This window comes from Oncorhynchus masou, chromosome 13 (assembly GCF_036934945.1).
Source record: "Oncorhynchus masou masou isolate Uvic2021 chromosome 13, UVic_Omas_1.1, whole genome shotgun sequence".
Classification (NCBI taxonomy): domain Eukaryota; kingdom Metazoa; phylum Chordata; class Actinopteri; order Salmoniformes; family Salmonidae; genus Oncorhynchus; species Oncorhynchus masou.
In genome coordinates this window covers 17,378,825-17,398,258 of record NC_088224.1, presented here as the reverse complement: position 1 = coordinate 17,398,258, position 19,434 = coordinate 17,378,825, and the positions used below count along the sequence as shown (strand labels likewise).

At 40.1% G+C, this 19,434-nt stretch overlaps 2 protein-coding genes across 3 annotated transcripts in view; one reads left to right on the top strand and one right to left on the bottom strand.

Annotated features, from left to right (window-relative positions):
• Positions 1-9,132, bottom strand: part of LOC135551363 (protein naked cuticle homolog 2-like) — a 17,236-nt gene extending 8,104 nt beyond the window's left edge. Inside the window, exons 1-3 of one of the 2 annotated variants that reach the window (XM_064982581.1) lie at positions 8,896-9,132; positions 8,754-8,780; positions 8,579-8,664 (exon numbers count right to left, since the gene is read on the bottom strand). In XM_064982581.1, coding sequence (XP_064838653.1) covers positions 8,579-8,664; positions 8,754-8,780; positions 8,896-8,920 — 138 coding nt within the window. In that variant the 5' untranslated portion in view covers positions 8,921-9,132. The remainder of the gene's footprint in view (positions 1-8,578; positions 8,665-8,753; positions 8,781-8,895) is intronic. The other variant, XM_064982582.1, reaches the window with a different exon arrangement.
• Positions 9,133-9,698: 566 nt separating this feature from the next.
• On the top strand, positions 9,699-19,408 carry LOC135553277 (cation channel sperm-associated protein 4-like). Its single transcript, XM_064985447.1, has 11 exons — positions 9,699-9,731; positions 9,928-10,020; positions 10,272-10,415; positions 10,750-10,851; positions 11,018-11,115; positions 11,700-11,829; positions 12,327-12,463; positions 16,407-16,569; positions 18,160-18,374; positions 18,747-18,909; positions 19,054-19,408. The coding sequence occupies exons 1-11, from the start codon at positions 9,699-9,701 to the stop codon at positions 19,222-19,224; spliced, it is 1,449 nt and encodes a 482-aa protein (XP_064841519.1). The 3' UTR covers positions 19,225-19,408.
• The last annotated feature ends 26 nt before the right edge of the window (positions 19,409-19,434 follow it).

Here is a 19,434-nt window from a genome sequence, read left to right as displayed (position 1 = left end):
TTACATGATGTTGTATAGGACTCTCACTATGTTACATGATGTTGTATAGGACTCTCACTATGTTACATGATGTTGTATAGGACTCTCACTATGTTACGTGATGTTGTATAGGACTCTCACTATGTTATATGATGTTGTATAGGACTCTCACTATGTTACATGATGTTGTATAGGACTCTCACTATGTTACATGATGTTGTATAGGACTCTCACTATGTTACATGATGTTGTATAGGACTCTCACTATGTTACATGATGTTGTATAGGAATCTCACTATGTTACATGATGTTGTATAGGACTCTCACTATGTTACATGATGTTGTATAGGACTCTCACTATGTTACATGATGTTGTATAGGACTCTCACTATGTTACATGATGTTGTATAGGACTCTCACTATGTTACGTGATGTTGTTGTATAGGACTCTCACTATGTTATATGATGTTGTATAGGACTCTCACTATGTTACATGATGTTGTATAGGACTCTCACTATGTTACATGATGTTGTATAGGACTCTCACTATGTTACATGATGTTGTATAGGACTCTCACTATGTTACATGATGTTGTATAGGACTCTCACTATGTTACATGATGTTGTATAGGACTCTCACTATGTTACATGATGTTGTATAGGACACTCACTATGTTACATGATGTTGTTGTATAGGACTCTCACTATGTTACATGATGTTGTATAGGACTCTCACTATGTTACATGATGTTGTATAGGACTCTCACTATGTTACATGATGTTGTATAGGACTCTCACTATGTTATATGATGTTCTATAGGACTCTCACTATGTTACATGATGTTGTATAGACTCTCACTATGTTACATGATGTTGTTGTATAGGACTCTCACTATGTTACATGATGTTGTTATATAGGACTCTCACTATGTTACATGATGTTGTATAGGACTCTCACTATGTTACATGATGTTGTATAGGACTCTCACTATGTTACATGATGTTGTATAGGACTCTCACTATGTTACATGATGTTGTATAGGACTCTCACTATGTTATATGATGTTCTATAGGACTCTCACTATGTTACATGATGTTGTATAGGACTCTCACTATGTTACATGATGTTGTATAGGACTCTCACTATGTTACATGATGTGTTGTATAGGACTCTCACTATGTTACATGATGTTGTATAGGACTCTCACTATGTTACATGATGTTGTATAGGACTCTCACTATGTTACATGATGTTGTATAGGACTCTCACTATGTTACATGATGTTGTATAGGACTCTCACTATGTTACATGATGTTGTATAGGACTCTCACTATGTTACATGATGTTGTATAGGACTCTCACTATGTTACATGATGTTGTATATGACTCTCACTATGTTACATGATGTTGTATACGACTCTCACTATGTTACATGATGTTGTATACGACTCTCACTATGTTACATGATGTTGTATAGGACTCTCACTATGTTACATGATGTTGTATAGGACTCTCACTATGTTACATGATGTTGTATAGGACTCTCACTATGTTACATGATGTTGTTGTATAGGACTCTCACTATGTTACATGATGTTGTATAGGACTCTCACTATGTTACATGATGTTGTATAGGACTCTCACTATGTTACATGATGTTGTATAGGACTCTCACTATGTTACATGATGTTGTTGTATAGGACTCTCACTATGTTACATGATGTTGTTGTATAGGACTCTCACTATGTTACATTATGTTGTATAGGACTCTCACTATGTTACATGATGTTGTATAGGACTCTCACTATGTTACATGATGTTGTATAGGACTCTCACTATGTTACATGATGTTGTTGTATAGGACTCTCACTATGTTACATGATGTTGTATAGGACTCTCACTATGTTACATTATGTTGTATAGGACTCTCACTATGTTACATGATGTTGTATAGGACTCTCACTATGTTACATGATGTTGTATAGGACTCTCACTATGTTACATGATGTTGTATAGGACTCTCACTATGTTACATGATGTTGTATAGGGCTCTCACTATGTTACATGATGTTGTATAGGACTCTCACTATGTTACATGATGTTGTATAGGACTCTCACTATGTTACATGATGTTGTTGTATAGGACTCTCACTATGTTACATGATGTTGTTGTATAGGACTCTCACTATGTAACCTGATGTTGTATAGGACTCTCACTATGTTACATGATGTTGTATAGGACTCTCACTATGTTACATGATGTTGTATAGGACTCTCACTATGTAACCTGATGTTGTATAGGACTCTCACTATGTTACATTATGTTGTATAGGACTCTCACTATGTTACATGATGTTGTATAGGACTCTCACTATGTTACATGATGTTGTATAGGACTCTCACTATGTAACCTGATGTTGTATAGGACTCTCACTATGTTACATGATGTTGTATAGGACTCTCACTATGTTACATGATGTTGTATAGGACTCTCACTATGTTACATGATGTTGTTGTATAGGACTCTCACTATGTTATATGATGTTGTATAGGACTCTCACTATGTTATATGATGTTGTTGTATAGGACTCTCACTATGTTACATGATGTTGTATAGGACTCTCACTATGTTACATTATGTTGTATAGGACTCTCACTATGTTACATGATGTTGTATAGGACTCTCACTATGTTACATGATGTTGTATAGGACTCTCACTATGTTACATGATGTTGTTGTATAGGACTCTCACTATGTTATATGATGTTGTATAGGACTCTCACTATGTTACGTGATGTTGTATAGGACTCTCACTATGTTACATGATGTTTTATATGACTCTCACTATGTTACATGATGTTGTATAGGACTCTCACTATGTTACATTATGTTGTATAGGACTCTCACTATGTTATATGATGTTGTTGTATAGGACTCTCACTATGTTACATGATGTTGTATAGGACTCTCACTATGTTACATTATGTTGTATAGGACTCTCACTATGTTACATTATGTTGTATAGGACTCTCACTATGTTACATGATATAGTTGTATTAGATGTTGTATAGGATTCTCACTATGTTACATGATGTTGTATAGGACTCTCACTATGTTACATGATGTTGTATAGGACTCTCACTATGTTATATGATGTTGTTGTATAGGACTCTCACTATGTTATATGATGTTGTATAGGACTCTCACTATGTTACATGATGTTGTATAGGACTCTCACTATGTTATATGATGTTGTTGTATAGGACTCTCACTATGTTACATGATGTTGTATAGGACTCTCACTATGTTACATGATGTTGTATAGGACTCTCACTATGTTACATGATGTTGTATAGGACTCTCACTATGTTACATGATGTTGTATAGGACTCTCACTATGTTACATGATGTTGTATAGGACTCTCACTATGTTATATGATGTTGTTGTATAGGACTCTCACTATGTTACATGATGTTGTATAGGACTCTCACTATGTTACATGATGTTGTATAGGACTCTCACTATGTTATATGATGTTGTTGTATAGGACTCTCACTATGTTACATGATGTTGTATAGGACTCTCACTATGTTATATGATGTTGTTGTATAGGACTCTCACTATGTTACATGATGTTGTATAGGACTCTCACTATGTTATATGATGTTGTTGTATAGGACTCTCACTATGTTACATGATGTTGTATAGGACTCTCACTATGTTACATGATGTTGTATAGGAATCTCACTATGTTACATGATGTTGTATAGGACTCTCACTATGTTACATGATGTTGTATAGGACTCTCACTATGTTACATGATGTTGTATAGGACTCTCACTATGTTACATGATGTTGTATAGGACTCTCACTATGTTACGTGATGTTGTTGTATAGGACTCTCACTATGTTATATGATGTTGTATAGGACTCTCACTATGTTACATGATGTTGTATAGGACTCTCACTATGTTACATGATGTTGTATAGGACTCTCACTATGTTACATGATGTTGTATAGGACTCTGTTATGATGTTGTATAGGACTCTCACTATGTTACATGATGTTGTATAGGACACTCACTATGTTACATGATGTTGTTGTATAGGACTCTCACTATGTTACATGATGTTGTATAGGACTCTCACTATGTTACATGATGTATAGGACTACTATGTTACATGATGTTGTATAGGACTCTCACTATGTTACATGATGTTGTATAGGACTCTCACTATGTTACATGATGTTGTATAGACTCTCACTATGTTACATGATGTTGTATAGGACTCTCACTATGTTACATGATGTTGTTATATAGGACTCTCACTATGTTACATGATGTTGTATAGGACTCTCACTATGTTACATGATGTTGTATAGGACTCTCACTATGTTACATGATGTTGTATAGGACTCTCACTATGTTACATGATGTTGTATAGGACTCTCACTATGTTATATGATGTTCTATAGGACTCTCACTATGTTACATGATGTTGTATAGGACTCTCACTATGTTACATGCTGTTGTTGTATAGGACTCTCACTATGTTACATGATGTTGTTGTATAGGACTCTCACTATGTTACATGATGTTGTATAGGACTCTCACTATGTTACATGATGTTGTATAGGACTCTCACTATGTTACATGATGTTGTATAGGACTCTCACTATGTTACATGATGTTGTATAGGACTCTCACTATGTTACATGATGTTGTTGTACTATGTTACATGATGTTGTATAGGACTCTCACTATGTTACATGATGTTGTATAGGACTCTCACTATGTTACATGATGTTGTATAGGACTCTCACTATGTTACATGATGTTGTATATGACTCTCACTATGTTACATGATGTTGTATAGGACTCTCACTATGTTACATGATGTTGTATAGGACTCTCACTATGTTACATGATGTTGTATAGGACTCTCACTATGTTACATGATGTTGTTGTATAGGACTCTCACTATGTTACATGATGTTGTATAGGACTCTCACTATGTTACATGATGTTGTATAGGACTCTCACTATGTTACATGATGTTGTATAGGACTCTCACTATGTTACATGATGTTGTTGTATAGGACTCTCACTATGTTACATGATGTTGTTGTATAGGACTCTCACTATGTTACATTATGTTGTATAGGACTCTCACTATGTTACATGATGTTGTATAGGACTCTCACTATGTTACATGATGTTGTATAGGACTCTCACTATGTTACATGATGTTGTTGTATAGGACTCTCACTATGTTACATGATGTTGTTGTATAGGACTCTCACTATGTTACATTATGTTGTATAGGACTCTCACTATGTTACATGATGTTGTATAGGACTCTCACTATGTTACATGATGTTGTATAGGACTCTCACTATGTTACATGATGTTGTATAGGACTCTCACTATGTTACATGATGTTGTTGTATAGGGCTCTCACTATGTTACATGATGTTGTATAGGACTCTCACTATGTTACATGATGTTGTATAGGACTCTCACTATGTTACATGATGTTGTTGTATAGGACTCTCACTATGTTACATGATGTTGTTGTATAGGACTCTCACTATGTAACCTGATGTTGTATAGGACTCTCACTATGTTACATGATGTTGTATAGGACTCTCACTATGTTACATGATGTTGTATAGGACTCTCACTATGTAACCTGATGTTGTATAGGACTCTCACTATGTTACATTATGTTGTATAGGACTCTCACTATGTTACATGATGTTTGTATAGGACTCTCACTATGTAACTGATGTTGTATAGGACTCTCACTATGTTACATGTTGTATAGTTGTATAGGACTCTTATGTTACATGATGTTGTATAGGACTCTCACTATGTTACATGATGTTGTTGTATAGGACTCTCACTATGTTATATGATGTTGTATAGGACTCTCACTATGTTATATGATGTTGTTGTATAGACTCTCACTATGTTACATGATGTTGTATAGGACTCTCACTATGTTACATTATGTTGTATAGGACTCTCACTATGTTACATGATGTTGTATAGGACTCTCATATGTTACATGATGTTGTATAGGACTCTCACTATGTTACATGATGTTGTTGTATAGGACTCTCACTATGTTATATGATGTTGTATAGGACTCTCACTATGTTACGTGATGTTGTATAGGACTCTCACTATGTTACATGATGTTTTATATGACTCTCACTATGTTACATGATGTTGTATAGGACTCTCACTATGTTACATTATGTTGTATAGGACTCTCACTATGTTATATGATGTTGTTGTATAGGACTCTCACTATGTTACATGATGTTGTATAGGACTCTCACTATGTTACATTATGTTGTATAGGACTCTCACTATGTTACATTATGTTGTATAGGACTCTCACTATGTTACATGACGTTGTATAGGACTCTCACTATGTTACATGATGTTGTATAGGATTCTCACTATGTTACATGATGTTGTATAGGACTCTCACTATGTTACATGATGTTGTATAGGACTCTCACTATGTTATATGATGTTGTTGTATAGGACTCTCACTATGTTATATGATGTTGTATAGGACTCTCACTATGTTACATGATGTTGTATAGGACTCTCACTATGTTATATGATGTTGTATAGGACTCTCACTATGTTACATGATGTTGTATAGGACTCTCACTATGTTACATGATGTTGTATAGGACTCTCACTATGTTACATGATGTTGTATAGGACTCTCACTATGTTACATGATGTTGTATAGGACTCTCACTATGTTACATGATGTTGTATAGGACTCTCACTATGTTACATGATGTTGTATAGGACTCTCACTATGTTACATGATGTTGTATAGGACTCTCACTATGTTACATGATGTTGTATAGGACTCTCACTATGTTATATGATGTTGTTGTATAGGACTCTCACTATGTTACATGATGTTGTATAGGACTCTCACTATGTTATATGATGTTGTTGTATAGGACTCTCACTATGTTACATGATGTTGTATAGGACTCTCACTATGTTATATGATGTTGTTGTATAGGACTCTCACTATGTTACATGATGTTGTATAGGACTCTCACTATGTTACATGATGTTGTATAGGACTCTCACTATGTTACATGATGTTGTATAGGACTCTCAAGCCCCTACAGCTCTCTAAACCTGATGAACTCATTAACAGTATAAGGCCAACGTCTAAGGCACAGGAGGCTGCTGAGGGGAGGACGACTCATAACAATGGCTGTAATGGAGAGAATGGAATGGTATCAATCACATGGAACCCATCTGTTTGATACCATTCCATTCATTCCGTTCCAGCCATTATTATGAGCCAGTCCTCACCAGTTAACGTGCCACCAGCCGCCTGTGATGTGAGGGCCGTCCACCCACCAGCAGACACTACGCCTACCATACTTTGTTCCCTTCACTGTCAGTACAGCTTGTCTCTGTTGCAGTCAGAAAACCAGGACCAGATGTGTAGGTTCAGTATGGCGGCACTGAAAGACCCTGCTGTTCTGGATGGCGGCCATATGCGTTTCACACCGACATGACAGCCTCCTTTCACAGAGAGAGCAAAGGAAGGAGCAGGGAGAAAAAAAGCCTCTTTCCAAACACCTTTCATGTCCCTGGCTTGGCTGTGAGCCATGATCCTGTGGCTGCCTTGCCTTGGCTGGGACTGGGAGGGAGGGAGGGAGGGAGGGAGCGTGTCGGCTAGTTTATTATCCTGGGCTGTAGCAGACCTGGCTGAGACTGACTGAACCCCAGTGTGAACCAAAGTGTGAACCCCAGTGTGAACACCTGTGTGGACACAATATGAGCCCAAAGTGGTGACTGACAGTATCAGTCCTCTATTCAATTGATGAATATTAACAAGACTGACAAGACAGTAATTCTCAATGCTATTTGTTGTTTACCAATTTACCAACCCTAGATGGTACATACTTTGGTTGTGATTTTGGTATAAAGATTGATGAATATAACAACATCCTGTCCTCAATATTGAGAATGGTCAGTTGACCTCCCTCTGTCTTATAAAAGAACCACCTTTACCTGTCCATTAGGGTTCTTACCCCTCCCACTCTAGGAGGCCTTGGTCCATTCATCTGCCCCGTCACAGTTCTCCACCATTCTGGTTCTCATTAGCATCATTATCTAAGTTCAAGCCTCTCCACTCTAATGACACACATCTGTGTTGCTATCCATTTACAGGCTTTTCTATGACAAAAAAAGCCACACTTTTATCCAAAGCAACTTACAGTCATGCGTGCATACATTTTTTCCCACTATCATGATGCTACACAACGGAGCAACAGAGGACAACTTGATATTGATGTTGATATTGATATTTGTGATGAGGTAACTGACTTTCTGAGGTAAAGGCATGTTACTCTCTCTCTCTCACTCACTCTCTCTCTCTCTCTCTCTCTCTCTCTCTCTCTCTCTCTCTCTCTCTCTCTCTCTGTGTATCTCCCCCCTCTCTCCTTCTCTCTGAAATCTGCAAAAGTGACAAAATGTTAATCATATCTCAACTCAGGTGTAAAATATATCAACTGTATTATAATGTACTGTACCTGCTTAAATCTGATTGTGTGGGTGTGGAGACCAGTGTGTTCCCACTCTCCCTGACAGGTGAGCACATTGGCAGCAAAACTACCACCTACAAAACAAAAACAAAATAAGAAATAGTCTATACCCTGCATGACATTTTATATTTGAGAGACATACTTCTGAATAGGTGATTCTTACCTTCAGGATTTTCTCTGCGTTTAAAGGCTATCCAAATTATGCATGAATGGAAACATAAAATATAGAAAGAAAATACTGTCATATTTTGGTTATGAAGAGATTTACAGTAGCCTCTGAAAATAATCTAAATTCCAAGTTTTACCATGTTTTGATTGGAGCTTGCCCATATTTTGTGGTATTTCCTCTTGTGCCTTGAACCTTCATCTAGTTGCGAATTGACCAAGACATCTTCATCATCTCCCATTGATAACAACAAAGACAGTTATATCCTGTATGCACCGATATATCCATTTTCCTATCAAGTTATTCGAGGGTTGAGATAGGCGAAAGTTGGTTGAGGTAAACAATTGGACCGAAGCTTTGGGAAAGTGCTCGCAATATGGACAGAGGGAATTTACGGAATTTAATATGAAAAAGAAACGAATAATCTATATAGGGTACAGCGCCTCCTGCTGTGCATTAGGAGAAAGTATTTTCCCCAAACTAACTGTGGATTTGTATTGTGTGTGCATATAACAAATTACAGTGTCATAATGTAACGCATGCATGATGTGCCTATGCATGTGAACATAAAATAAGAACCATTCATTATACAAACGTTGTATTTGTTTCATAGCTCGATCGCTGTTTCCCTAAATAGGCTACTGGAAACTCCCTGTGATAAATATTGCCACCCAGTGGTGGAAACACATTGTGACACGTGTCTGCGTAATTCGAATATAGAATGGATGGAGGACTGAATGACGAGAACGCTACTTCAGTTCCAATCACCTGTTTGTTGCACGATTATGACATCTATCTTCTGGAGCGAGACCTTTTTGGTCAAAGATTCCTCAACATTCTTCAGAATATTTTCAACTGGGCTGGTGAGACAAAAGCGGTAACGGGGTATAGTTTCCATGGCATTTACCTGAAAAATGGGTTGAAGGGAGAAGGCGCGAAAAAATGGATTACAGGAAACGCTTGATCATCCTCCAGGTAGGCCTAGACGAACTCCAAACGCCAGGGTAGGCCTATTGGCTGTTTTCGCTCTACCACCATGTCATCTATATGCTCTCTTTGTACATTTATTCAAGTGTATTATCTGCTTTGAACTTTTCCATATATTTGAACAACTTTTACAAAAGACTAACATGTTTTTAGGGCATCCAATTAACAATTTGTTATACTGCAGCGGGCGTCGGAGAGCACCGGGATGAGGTGGTCCATGCTAGAGCGAGATGAGGAGCCTGAGATGATCAACATCAAAGACATCACCCAGCAAAAGGTGTAGGATATATTTATACTGTTGGGCTTTCACAGGTATGATTACTTATATAGTGAATAATGAGTGGGTTAACATAGAGAGATATACAGAGAAATCACACTACTCAGTTTTTTCAAACTTTTCAGACAGATCTTCATCACTGATACTGGTATCTGGGGAGATTATTCAATTATTTTCACCTGTCCAGGAGACAGGGGCTCCAGGTTTCAGCTAGATGAATACCAATAATGACCTCTGACTATACCTTATAGGATGACTCAGACACTGAGGACTATGTCTCCCAGGTGCTCATGGGTGCGCTGCTGGAGAACTTCCTGTTCAAATTACTCATCATCACCATGATTGTCAGCAACTGCATCATTATGGCCTTCCAAACTGATGCTATCATTGCCAAGGTAATTTATGGTCACTGAGGACATCTTGGTGTATGGTGTAATTGAACATTTTGTGATGTGGATATGTGGTGGTGTAGAGATGTTATATGATGTACTGTTTCATCTTTAGCTCATTCAGTACAAACATAGTTCACTGTTTTATCTATTGATTCATATGTAATGTGGATGCTTTGGTGTGTTTGGACCCCAGGAAGAGTAGCTAATGGGGATCCCTAAAAAATACAAAATACAAAGAGGTATTGTAGGCCTACTTTCAAACTGAAAGCTCATTTTACATGACAAGTCAGCAGATAACAATGACCTGAAATGCTATGGTATGATTGGTTCGTTGTAGAAGTATGACATTGCGTTCAGCATCTGTGAGCATATTATCCTCACCGTCTTCATCTGGGAGATCCTGGTCAAGTGGTACTACGGCTTCAACATCTTCTGGAAGGTAACGTCTGGTCAGGAGATTGATTTGACACAACCTATTACCTACTGTGGCCTTCTCAGAGACCATTGCGGTGTCATTCTTCTCTCTCTCTCTCTCTCTCTCTCTCTCTCTCTCTCTCTCTCTGTCTCTCTCTCTGTCTCTCTCTGTCTCATTGTTGGTATTTCAGAATGGCTGGAATGTCCTGGACTGTTTGGTCACTCTGGCTCTGATGCTTGGACCCCTGATCTTTCCCCAGGGTGGGGACAGTTTACTAAAGGTCATCAGGTGAAGGAGTACACCTCACACTCTGCAGAAACACATTAGTGGAAACGTAGGGTGTTCTCAGTGCAGGCCTGGCTGTAACTAGATATGTTTGAGTTGTGTCGGGGACAATTTTACACTTTTAGCTAACCTCAACCCTTTTTCTAATCTTAACCTAATTCTCCTAACCTGCCACGATAATTCTCCTAACCTGCCACGTTAATTCTCCTAACCTTAACCTAATTTAGTTTTAGGACAATAGTTTTTTTGTGTGTCAAACATCAACATGAAACATTATTTGTTTTTGTTGTGTGCTGCTTTCCCACTGGTCACACACTTGTTGAATCAACAGGGTTTCCATGTCATTTCAATGAAATGACTTTGAACCAACATGGAATAGACGTTGAACCAACTTGGAATAGACGTTGACCTAACATGGAATAGACGTTGAACCAACTTGGAATAGACGTTGAACCAACATGGAATAGACGTTGAACCAACTTGGAATAGACGTTGAACCAACATGGAATAGACGTTGAATTGACATCTCTGCTCAGTGGGTTGTCGCTCCATGTTGTAATGTGTTATTTATTGTGTGTGTGTTCCAGGGTGTTGAGGGTAATCCGTAGTATCAGGGGGTTTGCCTCCATGCAGGGTATGGCTATGATGGTCACCGTCATTATGCAGTCCATTCCAGACATGGCCAACATCTTCTTCCTCCTCCTCATCATCATGCTTGTAGGTGTTAAATCATGTACCAATTCAACCTCTCACTCTTTCTAATTCTCTCTCACTTCATCATCATTCGTCTTAATCCATTACCACTTCTTCACCTCATTCTCGTGACTTTGAATGAGAAAAGAATCATGAGAACAGTCAAATGATGACGCCCCAGTTCTTGCTCTTGTTTATAGTATTTAATATGTTGGTTTGTTACTATGGCCCCAGATGAGTGTGTGATGTTTCAAGGAGTGATATGAGACCATACGAATGGATTCTACAACTGCTCAGTTGTCCCCTGTGTTTGTGATGGTGGGACATCTGCTCAGTTGTCCCCTGTGTTTGTGATGGTGGGACATCTGCTCAGTTGTCCCCTGTGTTTGTGATGGTGGGACATCTGCTCAGTTGTACCCTGTGTTTGTGATGGTGGGACATCTGCTCAGTTGTCCCCTGTGTTTGTGTCTCTCTGTGTTTGTGTCTAATCTCTCTGTTGATTTTCTGTCTGTGTCTGTCAGGTGTTTGCGGTGTTCGGCGTGACCCTGTTCAGTGCTGCTGTCCCATCAGCCTTTGGGGACCTGTTCTCAGCCCTCTACACCCTCTTCATCTGCATCACCCAGGACGGATGGATGGACATCTACAGGGAGTTTAAGGCGTAATTGACACAAGGCCCTATATTTCCCCTTATCCAGTTCATACAGTATGTCCTTGGATAAAGACTACATTTCCCCTCATCCAGTTCATACAGTATGTCCTTGGATAAAGACTACATTTCCCCTTATCCAGTTCATACAGTATGTCCTTGGATAAAGACTACATTTCCCCTTATCCAGTTCATACAGTATGTCCTTGGATAAAGACTACATTTCCCCTCATCCAGTTCATACAGTATGTCCTTGGATAAAGACTACATTTCCCCTTATCCAGTTCATACAGTATGTCCTTGGATAAAGACTACATTTCCCCTTATCCAGTTCATACAGTATGTGTACTTGGATAAAGACTACATTTCCCCTCATCCAGTTCATACAGTATGTGTCCTTGGATAAAGACTACATTTCCCCTCATCCAGTTCATACAGTATGTGTACTTGGATAAAGATTTTGAAAAACAAGAGGAGATGACTTTATTAGTCTAATGCAGGTTAGTGTTTTTCATCATGAATCTTGTCTCCTATTGCCCTGGAAGAGGTGGTCTTCACTAATATCCCGTAAACAATGTAAATTACGCTTTGGTCCTATTATTGCAACACAGTTTCTATTTGGCGCAAAATTGAAAATCAAAATGGAATCAAAATGTCAGGCCCATACACAACTCTGAAAATATGTTGGGATGTTTAAATTATCTCGGCTCCCGAAAGGACTGATCTCTATTATACACTGAACAAAAATATAAACGCAATATGTAAAGTGGTGGTCCCATGTTTGATGAGCTGAAATAAAAGATCCCAGAAATGTTCCATACACACAAAAGCTCATTTGTTTACATCCCTGTTAGTGAACAGGACAGGGATGTAAACAAATGAGCTTTTTGTGTGTATAGAACACATGATCAGGATGATCATGCTGATTAAACAGCATGATCATTACACAGGTTCACCATGTGCTGGGGATAATAATAGGCTACTCTAAAATGTGCAATTTTGTCACACAACACAATGGCACAGATATCTCAAGTTTTGAGGGAAGCGTGCAATTGGCATGCTGACTGAAAGAATGTCCACCTGAGCTGTTGTCAGAAAATTAAATGTTGACTTCTCTACCATAAGCCGTTTTAGATCATTTGGCAGTACGTTCAACCGGCCTCACAACCTCAGACCACGTATATGTCTTCCTAACTATCTTAAATAAACATGCCCCATTCAAGAAATGTAGAACCAGGAACAGATATAGCCCTTGGTTCTCCCCAGACCTGACTGCCCTTAACCAACACAAAAACATCCTATGACGTTCTGCATTAGCATCGAACAGCCCCCGGGATATGCAGCTGTTCACGGAAGCTAGAAACCATTATACACAGGCAGTTAGAAAAGCCAAGGCTAGCTTTTTCAAGAGGAAATTTGCTTCCTGCAACACTAACTTGAAAAAGTTCTGGGACACTGTAAAGTCCATGGAGAATAAGAACACCTCCTCCCAGCTGCCCACTGCACTGAAGATAGGAAACACTGTCACCACTGATAAATCCACCATAATTGAGAATTTCAAGAAGCATTTTTCTACGGCTGGCCATGCTTTCCACCTAGCTACTCCTACCCCGGTCAACAGCACTGCACCCCCCACAACAACTCGCCCAAGCCTTCCCCATTTCTCCTTCTCCCAAATCCAGTCAGCTGATGTTCTGAAAGAGCTGCAAAATCTGGACCCCTACAAATCAGCCGGGCTAGACAATCTGGACCCTCGCTTTCTAAAATTATCTGCCGAAATTGTTGCCACCCCTATTACTAGCCTGTTCAACCTACCTTTCGCGTCGTCTGAGATTCCCAAAGATTGGAAAGCAGCTGCGGTCATCCCCCTCTTCAAAGTGGGGGACACTCTTGACCCAAACTGCTACAGACCTATATCTATCCTACCCTGCCTTTCTAAGGTCTTCGAAAGCCAAGTCAACAAACAGATTACCGACCATTTCGAATCTCACCATACCTTCTCTGCTATGCAATCTGGTTTCAGAGCTGGTCATGGGTGCACCTCAGCCACGCTCAAGGTCCTAAACGATATCTTAACCGCCATCGATAAGAAACATTACTGTGCAGCCGTATTCATTGATGGAGCCAAGGCTTTTGACTCTGTCAATCACCACATCCTCATCGGCAGACTCGACAGCCTTGGTTTCTCAAATGATTGCCTCGCCTGGTTCACCAACTACTTCTCTGATAGAGTTCAGTGTGTCAAATCGGAGGGTCTCTTGTAAAACTGACCATCCTACCAATCCTCGACTTCGGCGATGTCATTTACAAAATAGCCTCCAATACCCTACTCAACAAATTGGATGCAGTCTATCACAGTGCAATCGGTTTTGTCACCAAAGCCTCATATACTACCCACCATTGCGACCTGTATGCTCTCGTTGGCTGGCCCTCGCTTCATACTCGTCGCCAAACCCACTGGCTCCATGTCATCTATAAGACCCTGCTAGGTAAAGTCCCCCCTTATCTCAGCTCGCTGGTCACCATAGCATCTCCCACCTGTAGCACACGCTCCAGCAGGTATATCTCTCTAGTCACTCCCAAAACCAATTCTTCCTTTGGCCGCCTCTCCTTCCAGTTCTATGCTGCCCATGACTGGAACGAACTACAAAAATCTCTGAAACTGGAAACACATCTCCCTCACTAGCTTTAAGCACCAACTGTCAGAGCAGCTCACAGATTACTGCACCTGTACATAACCCACCTATAATTTAGCCCAAACAACTACCTCTTTCCCTACTGTATTTATTTATTTATTTATTTTGCTCCTTTGCACCCGATTATTTTTATTTCTACTTTGCACATTCTTCCACTGCAAATCTACCATTCCAGTGTTTTACTTGCTATATTGTATTTACTTTGCCACCATGGCCTTTTTTTGCCTTTACCTCCCTTATCTCACCTCATTTGCTCACATCGTATATAGACTTGTTTATACTGTATTATTGACTGTATGTTTGTTTTACTCCATGTGTAACTCTGTGTCGTTGTATGTGTCGAACTGCTTTGCTTTATCTTGGCCAGGTCGCAATTGTAAATGAGAACTTGTTCTCAACTTGTTCTCAACTTGCCTACCTGGTTAAAAAATATTATAAAAATATGGCGTTGTGTGGGCGAGCGGTTTGCTGATGTCAACCTTGTGAACAGAGTGCCCCATGGTGGCGGTGGGGTTATGGTATGGGCAGGCATAAGCTAATGACCACAAACATAATTGCATTTTGTAATCTAACATTATCTTTGTATAAGGCTTGTCAATAGGGACTGAGGGGGGGGGGATGGGTTGGGGTTCTCTTTTGTATTAATGTATCCTATTGTTGTTGTACCTGTAACCCCCCCCCCCCCCCAAAAAAAGACTAAACTAAATAAAAAGTTGTTCATAAAAAAATATTTTTATTCTGGAGGCAGCTCTGCAGTGGTCACTAGCTTGCACAGCCACAAAGTCATAAAATCTGCCTTTTAACCTAACCTTAACCACACTGCTAACCCTAATGCCTAACCTTAACCACACTGCTAACCCTAATGCCTAACCTTAACCACACTGCTAACCCTAATGCCTAACCTTAACCACACTGCTAACCCTAATGCCTAACCTTAACCACACTGCTAACCCTAATGCCTAACCTTAACCACACTGCTAACCCTAATGCCTAACCTTAAATTAAGATCAAAAAGTGTTTCATACATTTTTACAATATAGCCCATTTTTACTCTGCCGATATCAAAACAGAAATCACTCAATTCTACCTCCAGGACAAGACTCATGATATTAACGTCAACCTGCTAATTGTAGTCAAATGGGGCTTAACATTTTGCAATAGAGTGAAAAGCTGATGTGAAAATGCCTACATATTGTAGACATAGTTCTATGTATTTTGTCCTTATGTGGTAAGTGTTGTCCTTTCTCTCTGCACTGTAGTGATGAGGGGCTGATGTACGGAGCTTCTCTCTACTTTTTCATCTTCCTCACTGGCGGAGCCTTCATCTTCGCCAACCTTCTCGTTGCCGTGGTAACCACCAACCTTGAGATCTCCATGCCCGACTATGATGAAAAGAATCCGAACGAGTGTTCGCCGGCGGCGGTTAGTCTGTCACTCTTTCCCTTTCCACATTTTAGTGTTTGTCACGTAGTGTTATTTATATCAAGGCACTGTCTGTAACGGCTTCTTGACCCTCAAATGTGTATTGTTGATCAAATAAAATAAAATGTTATTTGTCACGTGGCCAAATAAAACAGGTGTAGACCTTACCGTGAAATTCTTACTTACAAGCCCTTAACCAACAATGCAGTTCAAGAAATATAATTAAGAAAATATGTACCAAATGAAGTAAAGTCGAAAAAAATACAAAACTGTAATCAAATTAAAAAGTAACAAGAAAATTACAAAACAATAATGAGGCTATATACAGCGGGTACTAGTACCGAGTCAATGTGCAGGGGTACAAGTTAGTCGAGGTAATTTGAAAACTGACTATACATAGATAATAAACAGTGGGGGGGGGGGGGTAAATGTAAATAGTCTGGGTGGCCATTTGTCTGATTGTTCAGCAGACTTATGGCTTGGGGGTAGAAGCTCTTAATGAGCCTTTTGGACCAAGACTTGGCGCTCCTGTACCGCTTGCCGTGAGTTAACAGTCTATGACTTGGGTGACTGGAGTCTTTGACCATTTTTTGGGCCTTCCTCTGACACCGCCTAGTATATAGGTCCTGTATGTCAAGAAGCTTGGCCCCAGTGGTGTACTGGGCCGTACACACTGCCCTCTGTTGAGCCTCACGGTCAGATGCCGAGCAGTTGCCATACCAGGCGGTGATACAACCGGTCAGGATGCTCTCGATGGTGCAGCTGTAGAACTTTTTGAGGATCTGGGGACCCATACCAAATATTTTCGGTCTCCTGAGGGGGAAAAGGTGGTGTCGTGCCCTCTTCACAACTGTCTTGGTGTGTTTGGACCATGATAGTTTGTTGGTGAGGTGGACAATAAGGAACTTAAAACTCTCGACCCGCTCCACTTCCATCCCGTCAATGTTAATGGCAGCCTGTTCGGCCCTCCTTTTTCCTATATCTCATCATTGTTGGTGATCAGGCCTACCACTGTTGTGTCATCAGCAAACTTAATGATGGTGTTGGAGTTGTGCTTGGCAGAGCAGTCCTGGGTGAACAGGGAGCACAGGAGGGGACTAAGCACGCACCCCAGAGGGGCCCCAGTGTTGAGGATCAGCATGGCAGATGTGTTGTTACCTACCCTTACCACCTGGGGCCGGCCTGTCAGGAAGTCCAGTTGCAGAGGGAGGTGTTTATTCCCAGGGTACTTAGCTTAGTGATGAGTTTTGTGGTCACTATGGTGGTGAACGCTGAGCTGTAGTGAATGAACAGCGTTGTCACATAGGTGTTCCTTTTGTCCAGGTGGGAAAGAGCAGTGTGGAGTGCGATTGAGATGGCGTCATCTGTGGATCTGTTGGGGGGTATGCGAATTGGAGTGGGTCTAGGGTTTCCGACATGATGGTGTTGATATGAGCCATGACCAGCCTTTCAAAGGGGGTGGGTATGCGTGATGATTTGTATACGGATTATTACAAGCTAGCTGCCATTCAAAATCATCAATACGACCACTGCTCTTTCGTAGTTCCCTATGTATTTAGTCCTCTCTCCTCAAACCGTCCCCTCACACAGCTGATTCCAGAGGACACGGGAGGCTTGGCGGAACAGAGCACCATCCACGTGGAGGAGGTGGTGACCAAGTCCAACATGATCCGGCGCCAGAAGCCCTGGAAGGCGAGCTGTCTAGAGAACCTGACCATGGACACCTTCGAGGAGCTGGCCCTTGTCACAGCTGCTATGCAGAAGAACATGGCTGCCTACAGGGAGATAAGACAAGAGCTGGACAGGTAGTGTAACGGAAGTCTCTGTTCTAGCTAGAAGCTATTGAAGCCACTATACATTTTTTCATCGTCCATCACAGTAACTGATTTACGTTTCCAATTGGCTCATTCATCCCCTCTCCCTGTAACTATTCCCCAGCTCGTTGCTGTAAATTATGTGTTCTCAGTCAATTTACCTGGTAAAATAAGAGTGCCATAAAATAAAGTAATTGTGATACCAAGAAATTATGTTTTTCAATCTCTATTTTTCTGAATTCAATTAGACAATGTTTTCTCCCTTATAAGTAAAGATGGTCTTTAATGGAAAAAAAATATTGTCTTTGTACAGTGGATGAATTGTAAGTATATGTCCGACCATGGGTATGTGTTTATCTACAGTATAGTGGAGGAGGTGCACAGCCTGTCATTCAACGTAAAGCAAGAGCAGGAGGTGATGATGAGGAACCATATGGCTGCAACCCTCCAGGACAACCTATTGAATAATGATATCGCCACAGGCCGCACCGGAGACATACTGTCCACCCTCATCACCCTGGAGAAGGTAGGAAGGCAGTGGACATGGCACCCTATTCCCTATGTAGTGCACTCATTTTGACCAGAGCTTTATGGGTACACAATAGATTGACTCTTCCTAGAGTTGTCGATAAGCTTACATTCACTATTCTGTTACGTGTCTGTGTTTCAGGCTCATGTCATAGACTCGAACACAGCATCTGCTCACCTGTTCCAGAAGGGGAACATGCGTCACACAGCCATGAGGCTGTCCATGGACAGCCCGATGTACAACCAGTCTACTTCTACACATATGGATGCGGGACACAGTAACACTCCCAGCACACACCACAACACAGACTGAACATACTTTTAACAGGAATTTCTTCATGTCCCAAATCATTTGGCTTTACTGATTAGCTGAAATGGTCTCAAAGATAATGATAGATTACATGCAGATCAATATTAACCATGTAATGTGACATCAAGGAAGAGTTAGTTTCTTGATTTAAAAAAAAGGACTGGTGACTGAGGTAAATGATCATAAAGGTTTCACAAAGTGTCTAAAAATATA